At 43.2% G+C, this 16,650-nt stretch overlaps 1 protein-coding gene across 2 annotated transcripts in view; it reads right to left on the bottom strand.

Annotated features, from left to right (window-relative positions):
* Positions 1-3,770: 3,770 nt before the first annotated feature.
* Positions 3,771-16,650, bottom strand: part of myorg (myogenesis regulating glycosidase) — a 44,760-nt gene continuing 31,880 nt past the window's right edge. For both annotated transcript variants that reach the window (XM_072497215.1, XM_072497214.1), the window contains exon 3: positions 3,771-16,347. In XM_072497215.1, the coding sequence (XP_072353316.1) occupies positions 14,128-16,242 (2,115 nt within the window). In that variant the 5' untranslated portion in view covers positions 16,243-16,347 and the 3' untranslated portion in view covers positions 3,771-14,127. The remainder of the gene's footprint in view (positions 16,348-16,650) is intronic.

Genomic DNA, 16,650 nt, shown 5'->3' with positions numbered 1-16,650 from the left:
TCCCACCTGCACCTCCCCGTTGTCCTCCAAATACCTTTCAATACACCCCCGCACACTTCCTCGTCAGCCAGCAGTCCCACATCCAACCGCCACAGCGGGCGTTGGTCTCTCTCCTCCCCCAACTCTAGTTCCACCCACTGCGGGGCGTGGTCTTAAATGACTATGGCCGAATACTCCGTTCCCTCCACTTTCGGGATCATTGCCCTGCCCAGAATAAAAAAAATCTATCTGGGAGTAGGCCTTGTGTACATGGGAGAAAAAAGAAAATTCTCTGGCCAAAGGCCTGGCAAATCTCCACGTATCTACTCCCCCCATCTGGTCCATAAACCCCCTAAGCACCTTGGCAGCAGCCGGCCTCTTTCCTGTCCTAGATCTGTAGCGATCCAGTGCTGGGTCCAACACCGTGTTGAAATCCCCACCCATTATCAAGCTTCCTACCTCCAGGTCTGGGATATGCCCCAACGTACGCTTCATGAATCCAGCATCGTCCCAGTTCGGGGCGTATACATTTACTAATACCACCCATGTCCCCTGCAACCTACCGCTCACCATCACGTATCGACCTCCATTGTCCGCCACTATGCTCTTGGCCTCAAACGACACCCGCTTCCCCACCAGTATTGCCACCCCTCTATTCTTCGCATCCAGCCCCGAATGGAATACCTGTCCTACCCATCCCTTTCTTAACCTGACCTGATCTGCCACCTTCAGATGTGTCTCCTGAAGCATGACCACGTCTGCCTTCAGTCCCTTTCAGTGCGCGAACACGCGGGCCCTATTAATCGGCCCATTTAGGCCCCTCACATTCCACGTGATCAGCCGGATTGGGGGGCTACCCCCCCCTCCCACTGACTAACCATCTCCTATTTTAGGCCAGTCCCGTGCCCGCGCCTCCCGCACCCTCGCCTCCCGCACCCTCCAGTCCCCCAGACGGAGAACCCCCACCCCGACCACCTCTTCAGTTTTCAGTTCCCCCTCGGCCAATGCAGCAGCAACCCTATTTCCACCACCCCCCCCCCCCCCCCCGCTAGATCCAAATCTAGCTCTTTTGCTCCCCCCATAATACTTCCGTAAGTCAGCTGACTCCCGCTAACCCCGGCTTCCCCCGCCTTCCCCTTGACCCCCCCCTTCCCCTTGACCCCCCCCCAATGTGGAAATCCCTCCTCCTCCTTGCGCTCCTCCACCCCCCCGCGCTCCTCCATCCCCCCCCCCCCAACGTGGGGAAAAAGCCCGCGCTTTCCTGAGTCAGCCCCGCCCCGTGGCGCAGCTCCTGTTGCTGCCTTATCCCAATTCCCCCATCCCCGGGTCTCACCTCCCTCCAGCACCGGCACCCACATTCCTCACAGTCTCCCCCTCAAAACTCTTCCCCCACCCCCATCCATCGTCCCACCCATGAAACATATTTACAACCCTGTATACAGTCAACATCTCCCCCACAACCACAGACCCTCAGTTCGAGTCCAATTTTTCCGTTTGGATAAAGGTCCAAGCCTCTTCTGGCGTTTCAAAATAGTGGTGTCGATCCTGGTACATGACCCACAGTCGCACTGGCTGCAGCATTCCAAATCTCACCCTCTTTTTATCCAGCACCGCCTTGGCCCGGTTGAAGCCAGCTCTCCTCTTTGCCACCTCCGCGCTCCAGTCCTGGTAGACTCGGATCACCGCATTCTCCCATCTACTGCTCCGCTCTTTCTTGGCCCATCTCAGGACACTCTCTCTGTCCGCGAAACGATGGAACCTCGTCACTATCGCCCTTGGCGGCTCGCCGGCCTTGGGTCTCCTCGCCAGGACCCGGTGAGCCCCTTCTAGCTCTAGGGGGCTCGGAGAGGCCTCCGCACCCATCAGCGAATGGAGCATCGCGCTCACATACGCCCCGGCATCGGCCCCCTCCACCCCTTCAGGGAGACCCAGAATCCGGAGATTCTTCCTCCTCGACCTGTTCTCCAGGACTTTGAATCTCTCGGCCCACCTCTTGTGCAGCGCCTCGTGCGCCTCCAACTTCACCGCCAGGCCCAAGATCTCGTCCTCGTTGGTTTTGTCCCTCACCTCTCGGAGCTCTACCCCCTGGGCCTTCTGGGTCTCCTTCAGCCCCTTGATCGCCATCAGCATTGGCGCCGGCACCTCCTTTTTAAGCTCCTCCACGCAGCGCCTGAGAAACTCCTGCTGGTCCGGCCCCCATGCTGCTCGATCTCCGCCCTCTTGTTTTTCCCCCTCGTTTCTGCCGCTGCTCCAATGCCGCTTTTTCCCCCGCTCCACTTCTGGTCCCCTCCATACACGACGGAAGGGGGACCTTGCTCTCACCTTCCCACACGGGAATTAGTCAAAATATTTCCGTTGGGGCTCCTCCGGAGAGCCCAAAGGTCCGTTCTAGCGGGAGCTGCCGAAATGTGCGGCTTAGCTCCGCATCGCCGCAACCGGACATCACTCCCTAGAATGTTTCTTTGGATGTGTGCACCAAATGTTTCCATTTACAAAGATAATTATTATCCATGTTATTGTGTCCCACACACAAAAACTATTTCTGCTTGTGAAGTGTTGGTACAAATTTGATTTTCATCTCTGGTACAGGTCCTCCATGTGAGGTCAAGGGCATACAGATTCTCCACTGGGAGACTAATTTTTCTAGTCAGAAACAGGATTGTGAAAAATGAAAATCGCTTATTGTCACAAGTAGGCTTCAAATGAAGTTACTGTGAAAAGCCCCGAGTCGCCACATTCCAGCACCTGTTCAGGGAGGCTGGTACGGGAATTGAACCGTGCTGCTGGCCTGCTTTCAAAGCCAGCGATTTAGCCCTGTGCTAAACAGCCCCAAGTAGGCTTCAAATGAAGTTACTGTGAATAGCCCCTAATCGCCACATTCCGGCACCTGTTCGGGGAGGCTGGTACGGGATTGTAATTCAGGGATTCCCTCTGTCAAGCTAGAGATAAACTAAAAAAAAATGCTCAATGTTTTCTGATGTTTCTTACGCCTCTGGACACAGGAATTTAATAAAAAGGGAATCCCGTTAAGCTGCCTGGATAGCACTGAAAATAAATGCAGCATCTGTTGTGGTGGTGCAGGCCAGCAAATCCAATTTTGATCCTTGGGTTAATAAATCTCTATTGGGCAGCAGTTTAGGGAGTACTATCGACCTCAGTGCCCAAGCCGAGGGTTGGGAGGAAGAAAAAACAGCTGCAGTTTTCGACGGGACATTGGCCGCCTTAATTTTTCTGTCCCCCCCTCACCCATTCCAACAAAACACCTTCACTCCTCCCCTCACAGCTGCAGTTTTGTTGGATATCCAGCAATCCTTGATGGAAGGTCCACAAGTGTGAGCTCAGTTAGGATGGCTTCCAATATTGAAAAGCCTGTGAACAATCACTGTCCAGACTCTCAGGAACCAACAGGTTGCCAGTGCTGGTGGATTCCAGCATGGATTGCCACCTTTAACAGAGGTGGAGAGACAAAGATAATGTTCTGAACAGAATTCCCACTTGACCAATTTAATACGGAAACTATTTTGAAATTATTACAAATATCTTCTGCGTACTAATTAGTTTAGGACATTTGTAATAATACTTTTAAGCTCATGCAAGATTATAATTTAAAATTGGAATTGAAAAGACTTCAAACATTTAGCTCTTTGGTCTGCAATGCAATAGCTGCTTTGTGTTTGTTGTGGGATGGACTGCTCAGATTACTAGGTCCACACGATCCAGTCACATTGTTAGTAGGGCTAATCAGAAAATCATGTGAACATTTTATACATTAATACAGATACAAAAATATATAGAAACTAAAAATCCATAAATCTTTATTTCAACAAAATAAACTTTACATTATTTTCTCTGAACACAGCAAAGGAAAATCCATAAATATTTATTAACACCAAAACTAGCACTTTGCACCATTATTTTCCATTTGCTGCAACAGAATGTTTGTTGTAACATGCCATCTTAAAAAGATCATCAGGAATTTGTGCCCAGCAAATTTCCCTTTTACTAATAACAAGTCTGACTTCAGTCTTGCTCATCTCAGACGAATTTAGTAAAGGGCCTAAAACCAATATCAAGACTTTCAGTTTCTGGGGAACAGACCTAACCCCTTGTTTAATAGACTGACACAATTTTTGGGTCAGACATTTTTTAAGACGTCCTTGATGCAAACAATTGGGCTTCAGGACACCCAGTAAAGTTGACACAAATGAAGTTTAATTTCTATCCTATTGTTCCTAGATTTTGCTAAACGTTTATCATGTATAACCAAATACAGTGAGTCTTCCCATTCATGGGAAATCTGTTTTTTTAGGGAGTGAAATTATATGTACCTTTAGAATACATTCAGAATTGTGCTTTTCTCTACATCTTAAATTTCTTAAAATAGCTTAATTTTGCGTTTAAGGCATTTAACTGCTAGTCTTCGACTTGTATTATCTGTGATGTAACAAGGCACCAGTAACTGGAGGGGTGGTATTTTCGATACTTACTCCTCCACTTTCTAGATTGAGTCAGTCCCTCACTCAACAACCAGGCCTTACACAAAATGGCCACCAGCAATCCCAGAAGGAACTGACAACCTACAACCTGGCAGTGCATCCACATCAGCAATCTTGGAAAAATGTTCAATGCAAACCCTCAGATAAGATGATGTAGATCACCGAGCAATAGCAAAGAGCGGAAGCCTTAGAATGGAAATGAGGATGATGTTCGATTCCTGTATGAATTACCTGCTGTGTGCTTTGTGGGTTACCATCAGTACCAATGAACCCGACTACGGACTGTATGAGAACCTGCCTCAGTAACTGGAACTCTTTTTTTCATTTACACTTGTGTTAACCAATAAATTGTTTCTTGATTTGACTTGGTCTTCTGGTTGCTTATGTTGTGTCTCTAAATCCCACCTATATCATCACCCCACCCCATGCGACAGTATAATAATTGGTGGAGAATGTGGGCATAGGTTATGGGCGGATAACAGAGACCAAAGAGACTTGGACGCTCTTATCCAGCAGCTCGCCCAGGCATGCTGACTCAACAGGAAGCCAAAACCGTATGCTGCCCTTTGACTTGCACGGAGCTTCTGCCACTTTCCAAAGACTAATGGATCAAGTCCGATGTCCCCATTGTCAGATTTCCGCTATGTCCCCATCGCGAGTTTTCCGCTGCATACTTGGATAATGTGTCATCCACAGAGCAACCTGGGAAGAACATATGCGGCACCCAAAGCGGGTGGTTGATGCCCTACAGAATGCAGGACTCACTGCCAACTCTAAGCATGATCGCCTTGGGGCAAATGAAACAAATTACTTGGCATATACCATTCGAAAGGGATTAATCATGTCACAGGAGAAAAAAGTGGAAGTTATCATGACTGGCCCACCCCACTCACAAAAACACAAGTCTGAGCATTTCTTGGTTTGGCCAATTATTACCGACGATTCACCTTTGCATCCATGGTTGCCCCTTTGCGGGATTTGACCAGAACCAAATTGCCAGACTGGGTTCGGTGGTCAGAGACAGTTGTGAAAGCCCTTTCAGGCCTCAAGAATGCACTGTGTGCTCAGCTTAGCCTTTGCTCTCCCAATTCCAACAACAGATGCAGCTACAGATGCATCTAATACAGTTTTGGGGGCAGTATTGTAACAGGAGTTTGATGGAAGTGACTATCCACTCCTATACGTTAGCCAAAAATGGTTACCTGCGTAAAAAATATTATTCCATAATTGAAAAAGAAACTTTGGCTATTAAGCGGGCACTTGAGTTGCTGAAATACTACTTGATTGGGAGGCATTTTCTTCTTTTTACAGACCATGCACCCTTGACCTGAATGTTCAGGAACCAGGACCGGAGCAACTGGATCACCCGCTGGTGCCTCAGCCTATAGTCATTCCAGTTTTACATGGCCCACCACTCAGGTGTCAAGCAGGGCAATGCCAATGCCCTCTCAAGGATGCACGCCATACCCTGGGTTTAGGCCTCAGCCCAGAGAAGGATATATGATGTCACAAGGTGCTGGGTACTAGAGGAGCGGTATTTCCGTTACTCGCTCCTCCAATTTCTAGGTCTCGCCAATCCCTCATTCAACATGGCTGCCGAGTACAGCCAAGCCTTACACAAGATGGCCACCAGTAAACCCAGAACTGCATCCATGCCAATACTGGAGGGGAGGTTAAACCCTTAGATAGACTATATAAGTAGATCACCGAGCAATAGTTAAGGGTGGAAGCAAGGAAGACAGTGGATTCCTGCGTGCTTCGTGGGCTACGACCAGTACCAGGCAACGATCCTGCTTTGGAATCTGACTGTATGAGAACCTGCCTCAGTAACTTGAGCCATTTTTCAGTTTATACGACCATTAACATGGCTACATGCCTTCATAGAATTTACAGTGCAGAAGGAGGCCATTCGGCCCATCGAGTCTGCACCGGCTCTTGGAAAGAGCACCCTACCCAAGGTCAACACCTCCACCCTATCCCCATAACCCAGTAACCCCACCCAACACTAAGGGAAATTTTGGACACTAAGGGCAATTTATCATGGCCAATCCACCTAACCTGCACATCTTTGGACTGTGGGAGGAAACCGGAGCACCCGGAGGAAACCCACGCACACACGGGGAGGATGTGCAGACTCCGCACAGACAGTGACCCAAGCCGGAATCGAACCTGGGACCCTGGAGCTGTGAAGCAATTGTGCTATCCACAATGCTACCGTGCTGCCCTTCACACGTGTTAAATTAATAAATAGTTTATTGATTTGACTGAGTCTTTGGGTTGCGTGTGGGTCTCTAAACCCCACCTTTATCATCGCCTGACCTCTTGCAACATCACCTATCTTTCCAACAGTGGGAAAAAAAAATGCACTTCTCAAGAGGAAAAAGTTGTGTTTCAGTGGTCAGTGCTGTGAAAATAAACTTGCCTATTAGAACATATTTGCAGCAGCGACTATGGACTTTAGCAAACAGTACATTTCTGCTGTCATTTTACATTCTTTGTATCCCTGTCAACGCTGTTTCAGAGAAGCAAATGTATATGATCACACACAATATTAGAGTTTAAAAATAGGATTGTACAATTCCGCGTCTATGCAAGTCTTTGTAGTTTAAAAAAAACAACCACAATAATGCTCCTAGAAAAAATTAAAACAAAAAGCGCACACAAGTCACAATGTCTGATCCTGGGACTTTAATGCCAATCAGGGAACTAAATGTAACCATATAATCAGAAACAAACCCAATAAAACAAGATTATGTTTTAAAAACATCGAACACAATCATAGTTATTTATAACTCACTGGTTTATATAATGCTCCAAATATGGTAAAATCCATCATTAAAGTTTACCCAATACATTTGTTATTCATACCAGTGCAGCTTTAATGGACCAGTGGAAGACTAGAATATTAAATCATACAGATTATTAAAGTTCCTGGTTCATGAATGAATCTACAGTAAGCTAAAACAGGAGGATGTACTTCAAACGTCTAAACAGGAACAAACTAGAATCTTCTTCTATTGTGCCAATGTCAGGGACGAAGTCTGACAGACTAATGTAGAGAAATTAGTTTCTCCTGGAAATTAAAATTTGCTATGAATTTACAAATTAGCTGGAAATTGAAAATGTTACATCCTGTTCTCCTGGCCTCTCCTGAAGGCATGGACACTTGCTGGACTGTTGTTGCAATGGCAAACAATCTTTAGATATTTCATCCAGCTAGAGCAAGTTGACCATTCGTGGAGGGTATTACAGCTGAACCATATCCTCTTCCGATGCACCACACACTCCATAAGCAAACCTTCTAGCACCAGTCATTCAATCAGAAGTGGAAATTCTGGTTTTCCTTTTCTCTTTCCCAGCATCCCCAAACAACACTTGGAACGTATTGAAGCAATCTACAGCATTTCAATTCCTGCCCTGGATGAAAATCAGATTCTCAAACCTGGGACCTTCTGGCCTATATGGATGCAAAACTACCTCTAGGTCTTTCAGGAGACAACAGTGGGACTTTTTTTTTCAAACATAAAAAAGCTCCTCCAACTTCTTGTTCAAACAAAAAAAAAAAACTCCTCCATCTGTTCACTAAAACATGAATCTAACAAGCTGGAGAGAAGAAACTGATTCATTTCCTCCTCAAATTTATATTATTCATTACCCCTCCTAAAGAATACATACCATTGTGTACCTGAGACTGTGGCAGGGGATATGCTTCTGTAACAAGGGGTAGCTTAGTCTTTTAGAGTATTTCTGCCCCTGATCTAGCGGAACCCACATATATGGCAATGCATCGACTAATTCAGGAAAACACACCAGAACACATTTCTGCTCCCAGATCAGTGATGGTGTACCTAACTCCTAGGATTAGATTACTTTGTTGCACTAAACGTTTCTGTATTCTTTGATAAAAGACGAATGCAAACCTCCTAAAGAATCATAATTTTTCATCTATTTACTATAACTGTGAACTGATTTTACGGTAACAGCAGAGATTATTTTCAAAACTGTTAAGAGGTAGAAAATTATGTGGGGTTTTAATAAGACTTCAATAAGATTGTCATTCATGAAGATCTTAAGATCCACAACCATCCTATCCTAAACTCTATACTGTATACCATAGTGTAATCTTATTCAGAGTTATTTAATTTGAATTGAAACAATGTATTGAAAATTTGTTGTTCAAGTCAAATCAAAAATAAAAACATTGGAAAATCTCATCAGCCTCGCTGATTAATTTAAAAATTCACATGAGAGTCTTGAACAATGAAATCTGCTAATTCAGTCAAATTCAACCCAGAAATTATCAGGTGTTCACCTCCCTGAACCTCTCCAAGTTGCATCTTAAAACGTACCTATTTCATCAAGCTTTGTTACCTACCCTAGTAACTTCTGGTGTGGCTTGGTGTCAAATTCGGTTTCATCATGTTCTAGTGAAGTGCCTTGACATTTTAAAGTGTTGATGGTGCTATATAAATGTAAACTGTTGTGAAGCCCTTCATTAGGCCTGATGCTGTGGATCAAGTAGGAAAGAATGGGAGTAGTTTGCAAGCTGTTTGAGCAAATGGCTGATCAGAGGAATAAGAGCCTCATCATTGAGGAAAAAGAGAAGATCAAATATGTGCAACAGCAATCATGGGAAATTAAGAAAACTGTGGCTCAGGAACTTAACATCTGCTCCCCCACAGCTTTCAATGAAAAGTGATGGAATAAGGAAAGCTTTAAGCACCAAAATCCAATCATGGTTTGTCAAAGAACGAAAAACAATGCAGCACAGGAAGAGGCCCTTCAGGAACAGTCCAAGCCTGCACCGGTCATGATACCACACTTGGCCAAAACCCTCAGCTCTTCCTGGTGCCGTATCCCTCTATACCCATCCTATCCATGTATTTGTCGAGATGCCTGTTAAACGCCGTTAACGTATCTGCTTCCACAAGCGCAACAGAGAATTAGGAATTTTAATATTTTCACTTGTACACTATACAAGTTAAAATCTTTCAGTAACAGTGTACACAACTAAACTTCACTGCAAGTTCTTGTAAATGCACACACCACATTAAATCTGTTGTTATGTTCAAAGGTCGTGATATTCAGCCTGTGATCTAGAGAAACAAAGAGACATAACTGGTGCTCTTTTGGAGGAGTTATTGCATCATTTGTCCAAAATGGAGGTCTTGTGGCACAGTGGTAGCACTCCTACCTCTAGACCAGAAACTTCAGCTTCAAGTCCAATGCCAGGCCTGGTTGACCATGGAAGGAGCATTTGTAATGCTGTTCAATGAGCTGATGAACAGCTTGGAACTCCTTCCACCACCTACTCCCACCATTCCATCAAGGGTGAAGACCCGTTTTTTTCAAAATTGTCCAAAGCGCATGATCATAAGGCAGAAAAGTCACTTTAACAATTGACAATCTGATGGAATTGATATTTTTGCCATCACCAAGGGTGCAATCCAGCCAACAGATGATGATGTGATTTATGTTCTGAAACTACCTTAAATGGTGTAGAAAAGCAGCTTCTGTGTATGGTGGGAGCATGCTATTTCCATGCACCGGCAAACAATCCAAATGATCCAACCATCACTTGAGGAGTTGAAAGCAGAATTCACCAACCGCTTTCAACAATGTAAATTGTTCCCATCGGGACAGTTACTGCATCTGGTAGCCGAGGATTTCGGACACGCAGAGTCTCATAGGAAACCCGAGTGCAAGAAATGTCTGACGAGCCAGCAGACTTAGGTTTGAATATGTTATCACTCCCAATAGGCCAGAATTAGAAGAGCACAGATATCTCAGAAGGTTGTGGGCTGGAGATTACAGAGATAGGGATGCATTCGGCCAAGGAGGGATTTGTAAACAGGAATAAGAATTTTTAAATGAAGACGCTGCTTGACTGGGTGCCAATGTAGGTCAGTGAGCATAGGGGTGATAGGGAAATGGGACGTGCTGCAGGTTACAACACAGGTGGCAGTGTTTTGAATGACCCCAAGTTTAGAGGGTAGAATGTATGTGAGAGACCAGCGAGGATTGCACTAGAATAGGCAAATCTATAAGTAACAAAGGTACAAATGAGGTTTACAGCAGCAGATGAGCCAAGGTGGGGATGAAGTCGGGTGATGTAACAGGGGTGGAAATGTGTGGTCTTAGTGGTGACTTAAATGAGTTTGGAAGCACATCTTGGGATCAAATATGATTGCAAACACACTGGCTAATCTTATATTGTAGTTAGGGAGAGGGATGGAATCGGTAGCTAGAGAATGGGGTTTGGAGCAGGGACCAAAAACAATGGCTTCACTCTTCCCAGTATTTAATTGAAGGAAATTTCAGCTCAGTACTGGATGTTGGATGCACAATCTGATAATTTAACAGCAGTGGAGGAGTGGAGAGAGGTGGTGGTGAGGCAGCATTGGATATTGTCAGCGTATATGTGAAAACTAACACTGCGCTTTCAGATGATGTCGCTGAAGGCAGGATGTAGAGAAGCAGGATTAATAAAATTAACATTAGACTGCAGTCAACTTGTAGCACACACATGGCTAGTAAGCAACTATTTTGTTGCAATTGTGCAATGGGTTTTATTGGAAAGATATATCTTGAATTATAACCAGTGCCAATCATATCCTTTCCACATTCTTTGCATGCTGTCTCAGTTCTAATGAGAGAAGGTACAGAGTATTTTGTTTTGGGCCATGGCTGTTGGGCTTCAAGAGATTTTAACCAACTTCTCACCTGCTGTTAAAAGGAATTGAATGTGACTATGAGTAAAAAAGGTTTAAAATATAGCATAGACGGCAGAATTAAAAAAAAAAAAAATCAGTATGTTATGAACCAACAGAATCAAATATTTTTAATGATGTTTGAGGAGGGAAAAATAAACAGTTTTGGTGTTTTTTTGGGGTCAAGAGAGACATATTCCCAGGTTTCTGATATTCTGATTTATTAAGGTAGGCGGTACCACAAATATTCTTGGTGTGTATGTACACTGATATTTACATACAATTATATCAAGCATGTATAGTTGAGAGTAATCCTGAAGATAATGATGGGCTAAACAGGCATATATATGCTGATAGGCTAAACAGGCATATAGCCACCCTTGTTTTCTGTAGTAGATTTAGAGATTATGGGAGAGATTCCTTCTCAATGCTTTTATTTTTTTTACTGGTCTATTATTTATGCAAGTTTAGGTTTCTGAAAGTATTTAATCAACCATCAGAGATCATTTTCTTCACAGACTGTGTTAGGGATTGTTGACTTGAATGGAAGTGCTTCTTGACCTTGTTTTTCTTGATCTAGATCAGCTAATTGTACATTTGGGGAGGAATGAGGGTCTTGATGACATTAGAAGATTTTTAGCTTCACAATAGCAGTTCACTGGTGTGATCTTTTTTATAATCACCATTTCCTGTCAAACCCCTGGGTATAAAATACTGAATGATGGGCAGCAATCCCAAGTTTGTGTTTCCTTTCTTTTGCATGGTGAATATTTGTTTCCATTCTGGCTTGTTTAAAATAGCTTTCAGTAGAAAATGTTTGCATTGAGAAAAGACATGGTTCAAAATGTGAGATTTGATTAAATGTTAAGATTGCTCTTATGTAAAAATGAAGTCATTCATCCTTTTAGCATCTTGTGTTTGCAAGATTATCCATCAGTTTTATGTTTGGTGTGGCATGGATTGTTTTTACATTTTCCTTTACTTCGTCTGGGGATGCAAGCATCGCTGGCAGGCCAGCATTTGTTATCTATCCCTAACTATCCTTAAGAAAGTGGTTGTAGGGTGGAACGGCTGCACAGTGGTTAGCACTGCTACCTCACCCTGCCGAAAACCCCTTCAATCCCCTGGGTCACCTGTCCAGGTGGAATTTGCTCATTCTTTTTTTTTCTTTATAAATTTAGAGTACCCAATTCACTTTTTCAATTAAAGGGCAATTTAATGTGGCCAATCCACCTACCCTGCACATCTTTGGGTTGTGGGAGCGAAACCCACGCAAACACGGGGAGAATGTGCAAACTCCACACGGACAGTGACCCAGAGCCGGGATCGAACCTGGGACCTCAGCGCCATGAGGCTGCAGTGCTATCATTGCGCCACCGTGCTGCCCCGAGTTTGCACATGCTTCCCGTGTCTGCGTGGGTCTCACCCCCACAATCCAAAAGATTGGCCATGCTAAATTGCCCCTTAATTGGCATTTTTCTTTTTTTTTTTTAAAAAGTGGTTGTGAGCGGTCTTCTTGAACTGCTGCAGTTTAAGTTGTTTAGCTATACCACCCACAGGACTGATAGGGTGTTCCAGCAGTGAAAGAATGGCGTTATAGTTTCAAGTCAAGATTGTGTATGAATTAGACAAGAACTTGCTGGTGGATTACAGCTGCTCAGTTTAATTGATGTACTCAAAGAATCAAAACTTTACTACCTATTTTTTCCTTGCCCTCACATTATGGTCTAAATTAGTGTTCCTTATACGTCAAATGTTCTTCAGTGAACTGTGTTCATTTTGATTTTGCTCACCTACATTATTTTTATACCTTGTTTTGATTGTCACTCCAATGATTGTTCTAATTTCTCATAAGCTGCACCTCGGATCCTGTTATACAGGGGTTGTACTGACAATGTTCATTTCATGTGGATTGAATAGTTTTCAAGTCAAGATTCCAAATACCATATTCATAATGTAAAACTCAGAACTTTGCAAGCATAATTTTGTCGTACAACAACTACAAAGGATAATTTTAAAATGTCAGTTCGACTCACTGCATCTGTGACAATGATAGTTTCCCCCATTGCTGCCATCTACTCCAATCCCATTTCTGTTTTTCCTACTATCCTTTTTAAATTACAGAATTCACCCATACTTCAAAGTCACTATGGTGATATATTCCATTTCTAATAACTGTGTGGGAACAGTTCTCTTACCCTTTGATTTATGTTTCTAAGACTAATGCAGAGCTTATATCCCACTGCCAAGGACTTAAACCAACATTTAAAAATTCTGAAAGAAGTTGGAGGAAATAGAGATGTGGGTTAGGTTCTTCCATAACTTTCTCTGCTCCATTGAAGACAGACCTAGTTTTCTACATTTCCCACAACTACAATCACCGTCAATTTTGTCTTCCACTATTTATAATTTGCGTTCAAAGACCCGTAAAACATGATTTCCCACACTCCACAATATTTTACCATTCTCTTCCCTTTCCCCAAATGCATTACTTTGAAATTAGCCACAGTGAACTGCATTTGTCATATATTTTCCCATTCTTTAAACCTACGTTTTTCTATAATCTCTCCTGCATGTCTCGTCACAGTTTACCATGTCCCCTAATTTGGCAACAGCAAGTTGTGATTTAACTGCTCTAAAATATTTATAGTATTTAAAAATTCTTTGTGGGCATCACTGGCAAGGTCAGGTTGTCCATCCCTAATTGCTTTTGGTCAGAGTGACTTGCTAGGCCATTTCACAAGGCAGTTAAGAGTCAACCACATCTCTAGGGATCTTCTTTAAAAATTTAAGGTACCACAAGTATAATACTACATGACCATTTGTGGATAATCCTGTAGTTAAATATATCTGGTAGCACTGGATCTGTAACCATTTGTAAAAAAAAAAACTGTTTAACTAGTTGTCTGAATTACTCAAAATTGAAAAGGAAAATAAATAAATCAGATCATTCTAACAAAATAGGCCACTTCATCAAGGTTAACCGCAAAGTCACTTAGGTGAGTTGGCGTTTTGTAAAAAACGTCTCCATTGAAACTCCACCATTTACCTTCAGGCAGATAGATATCTCTTGTTTCTTTACCTTTTTCTAGAATGGGGGCTACCATAAGATTATCCCCAATTAGAAACTGCGTGTCTACCTTTTGTGCTTTATCGTCACCTGGAGCAATCCACCAGAGGGGCCTTATAATTGGATTACCCGTCTTAGTAGATTCCTCTGCTAGCCGAAGGATATGGGGCACAACTAAACTTTCTCGGAGCCGTGTAAATTTATATGCAATCCGCAATACCTCCGCATCATATAGCCAAGGAGGAATAGAGAACTGCATAGCTGGAAGAAAAGCCGATAGTTCAAGCCAGCGTATATAAAGCTCACGGTCTGGGATATCATCAGGACCATGAGTTTTATTTTGATCAAGGTCTCCTCCAATCATATCAGGCAATATGAAGTGGTATCCCAAAATACTCATGGTGAGAGCAGTTGGAATCAGCGACTTTAAGCCAAGCTCATAACCCCAAACAGAATCACGGTCAATCATTCGAACGAAAAAAGGGAGCATCTGGGTGCGATATCCTACCCTCACTTCGGCCAATTTGCAGTACAAAGCTGCTGTTTCTGCATATAGTTTACTGAACATGCTAGGATCAGACAAAGGCTGGTGAGTACTAAACTCTGCAGGAAGGTAACTAGTCTCACCCGCATCAAATTTAAAAGACACAACCCCATACTTTGACCTCATATGTTCCAAATTTTTCTGAAACCAATCTGTGGTTTCAGGATTGGTGAAGTCCAAAACTGTCGCAATCCCGTTCCACCATTCCACAAAGGCAGGAAATCTCCCACTGGGATCCATCACAAAATAAGAGTTTTCTATTCCCTTCACAAAATTGGGAGAATTATAATTAACAAAGGGATGAACCCATAACGTCACCTGGAATCCATCATCTCTTAGCTTTTGCAGCATTTCTGAAGCATTTGGAAACTTCACTGGGTCAAAGTCAAATTCTCCATAACTACTGGAATATCGGTCATCTATTTCAATATGACTGACATTGAATTGATACTTCTTGATTTTTTCTGCATAATGCAAAACTTTATCCTGGTTCACTTCAGTTTTGTACAGAGCCCATGTGGACCATATGGGGTACCTAAACATACTTTCTGAAGGTGTAATCGCAGGCTTCTTGAAATATTTTTTGGCCATGTATCTGTGGACAATTTTCAAATCAGAACCAACACAGACTTGATAACTTAATTCTACAAATGGCTGTTGTCCTGTCAGCAGTTGAAATGGAGAATCTTTGTAGCGAGCGTGCAGGCAAAATGCTTTTTTATCTGAGCTGTTCCAACCAATGTGCAGAGGGACTGAATCATTAACTCGAACAGCCACAGCTTTAGATGAGACCCAATACCGTTCTAGAATTCCACCAAAGCCTTCACGTATTGAGTACACATCACCTGTTACATATGGTTTAGGATCTACTACACCAGAAATTTTGATAGGCCAGTGCTGGGTGCTAGTTTCTGCTCCTCCATACCAATGTCCATCTATCCAATACATGCAGTGTTCAACAGCAGAGTCCAATGCGACAGTCTTCCATTCGATATTGTAGCAAGTTATGCTATCTTCGGGCTTAAAGGTTTTGATAAAGAAATCCACTCGCTCTTTACCAGACTTTGTGCAGTTTAACCCATCTCCAGTTTCATCTTGAAAACATGATTCAAGGTCAATGGGAGCAGATTTGAAGCCCATTTCAAAAACCAAGTCAGTAGTATTTCTGATGAAAAATCCATCCTTATAGAGCTCCAACTGTTCTATTGTAAAGCTATTTAATTTGTTTAACGATGCTGTGTAATAGCACCATGCAACTACTGCTGCAATTACCAGTAGCAAGCCGAGTAAAATAGTACAAATTAATGGCTTGGCTTCTTTGGATTGTTTTCCCCGAGCAGCAGGCAAGTTTCCTGGCACGACTTGGTACATTGCATCAATTTGTGGGTTTTCTCCTCTACCTGCCCGGTGCTTTAGCTGATCTCGATTGTAGCTATGAGGCATAAGGTTGTCATCAGGTACCCCTGCGTCTTTGGTATTTTGTAGCTGACCCACAAACTCATTATCGCCGTATCACCGAATGGAGCCACAAAGTATCCTGTAGGCATTCTGGACGACAAAGGAGAGAAAATGCTCTTATTAATCCATAGCCTGCTAAATCAGGGATTTGCACTGCACATTCCAAAGCATTTACAACAACCTAGAAATTAAATCAGCTTTCACATTCCAAACTTTTTTAAATTTGAGAAGCAGTTAAGAAAACAACCAAATGGGAAAACGTGTGGTTAAGCTTAGCAAACAGAATAAAATTCCTGACGTGTTTCATTCGGTGCCCATTAGAGCTTTCACTAAACTGACTCATAGCTTATAATAGCAACTACATTTATACATTCCTTCAGTAACTGGCTCTTG

The sequence above is a fragment of the Scyliorhinus torazame genome, chromosome 3 (genome assembly GCF_047496885.1).
Source record: "Scyliorhinus torazame isolate Kashiwa2021f chromosome 3, sScyTor2.1, whole genome shotgun sequence".
Taxonomy (NCBI): domain Eukaryota; kingdom Metazoa; phylum Chordata; class Chondrichthyes; order Carcharhiniformes; family Scyliorhinidae; genus Scyliorhinus; species Scyliorhinus torazame.
This window is presented reverse-complemented; position numbering and strand designations above follow the sequence as displayed.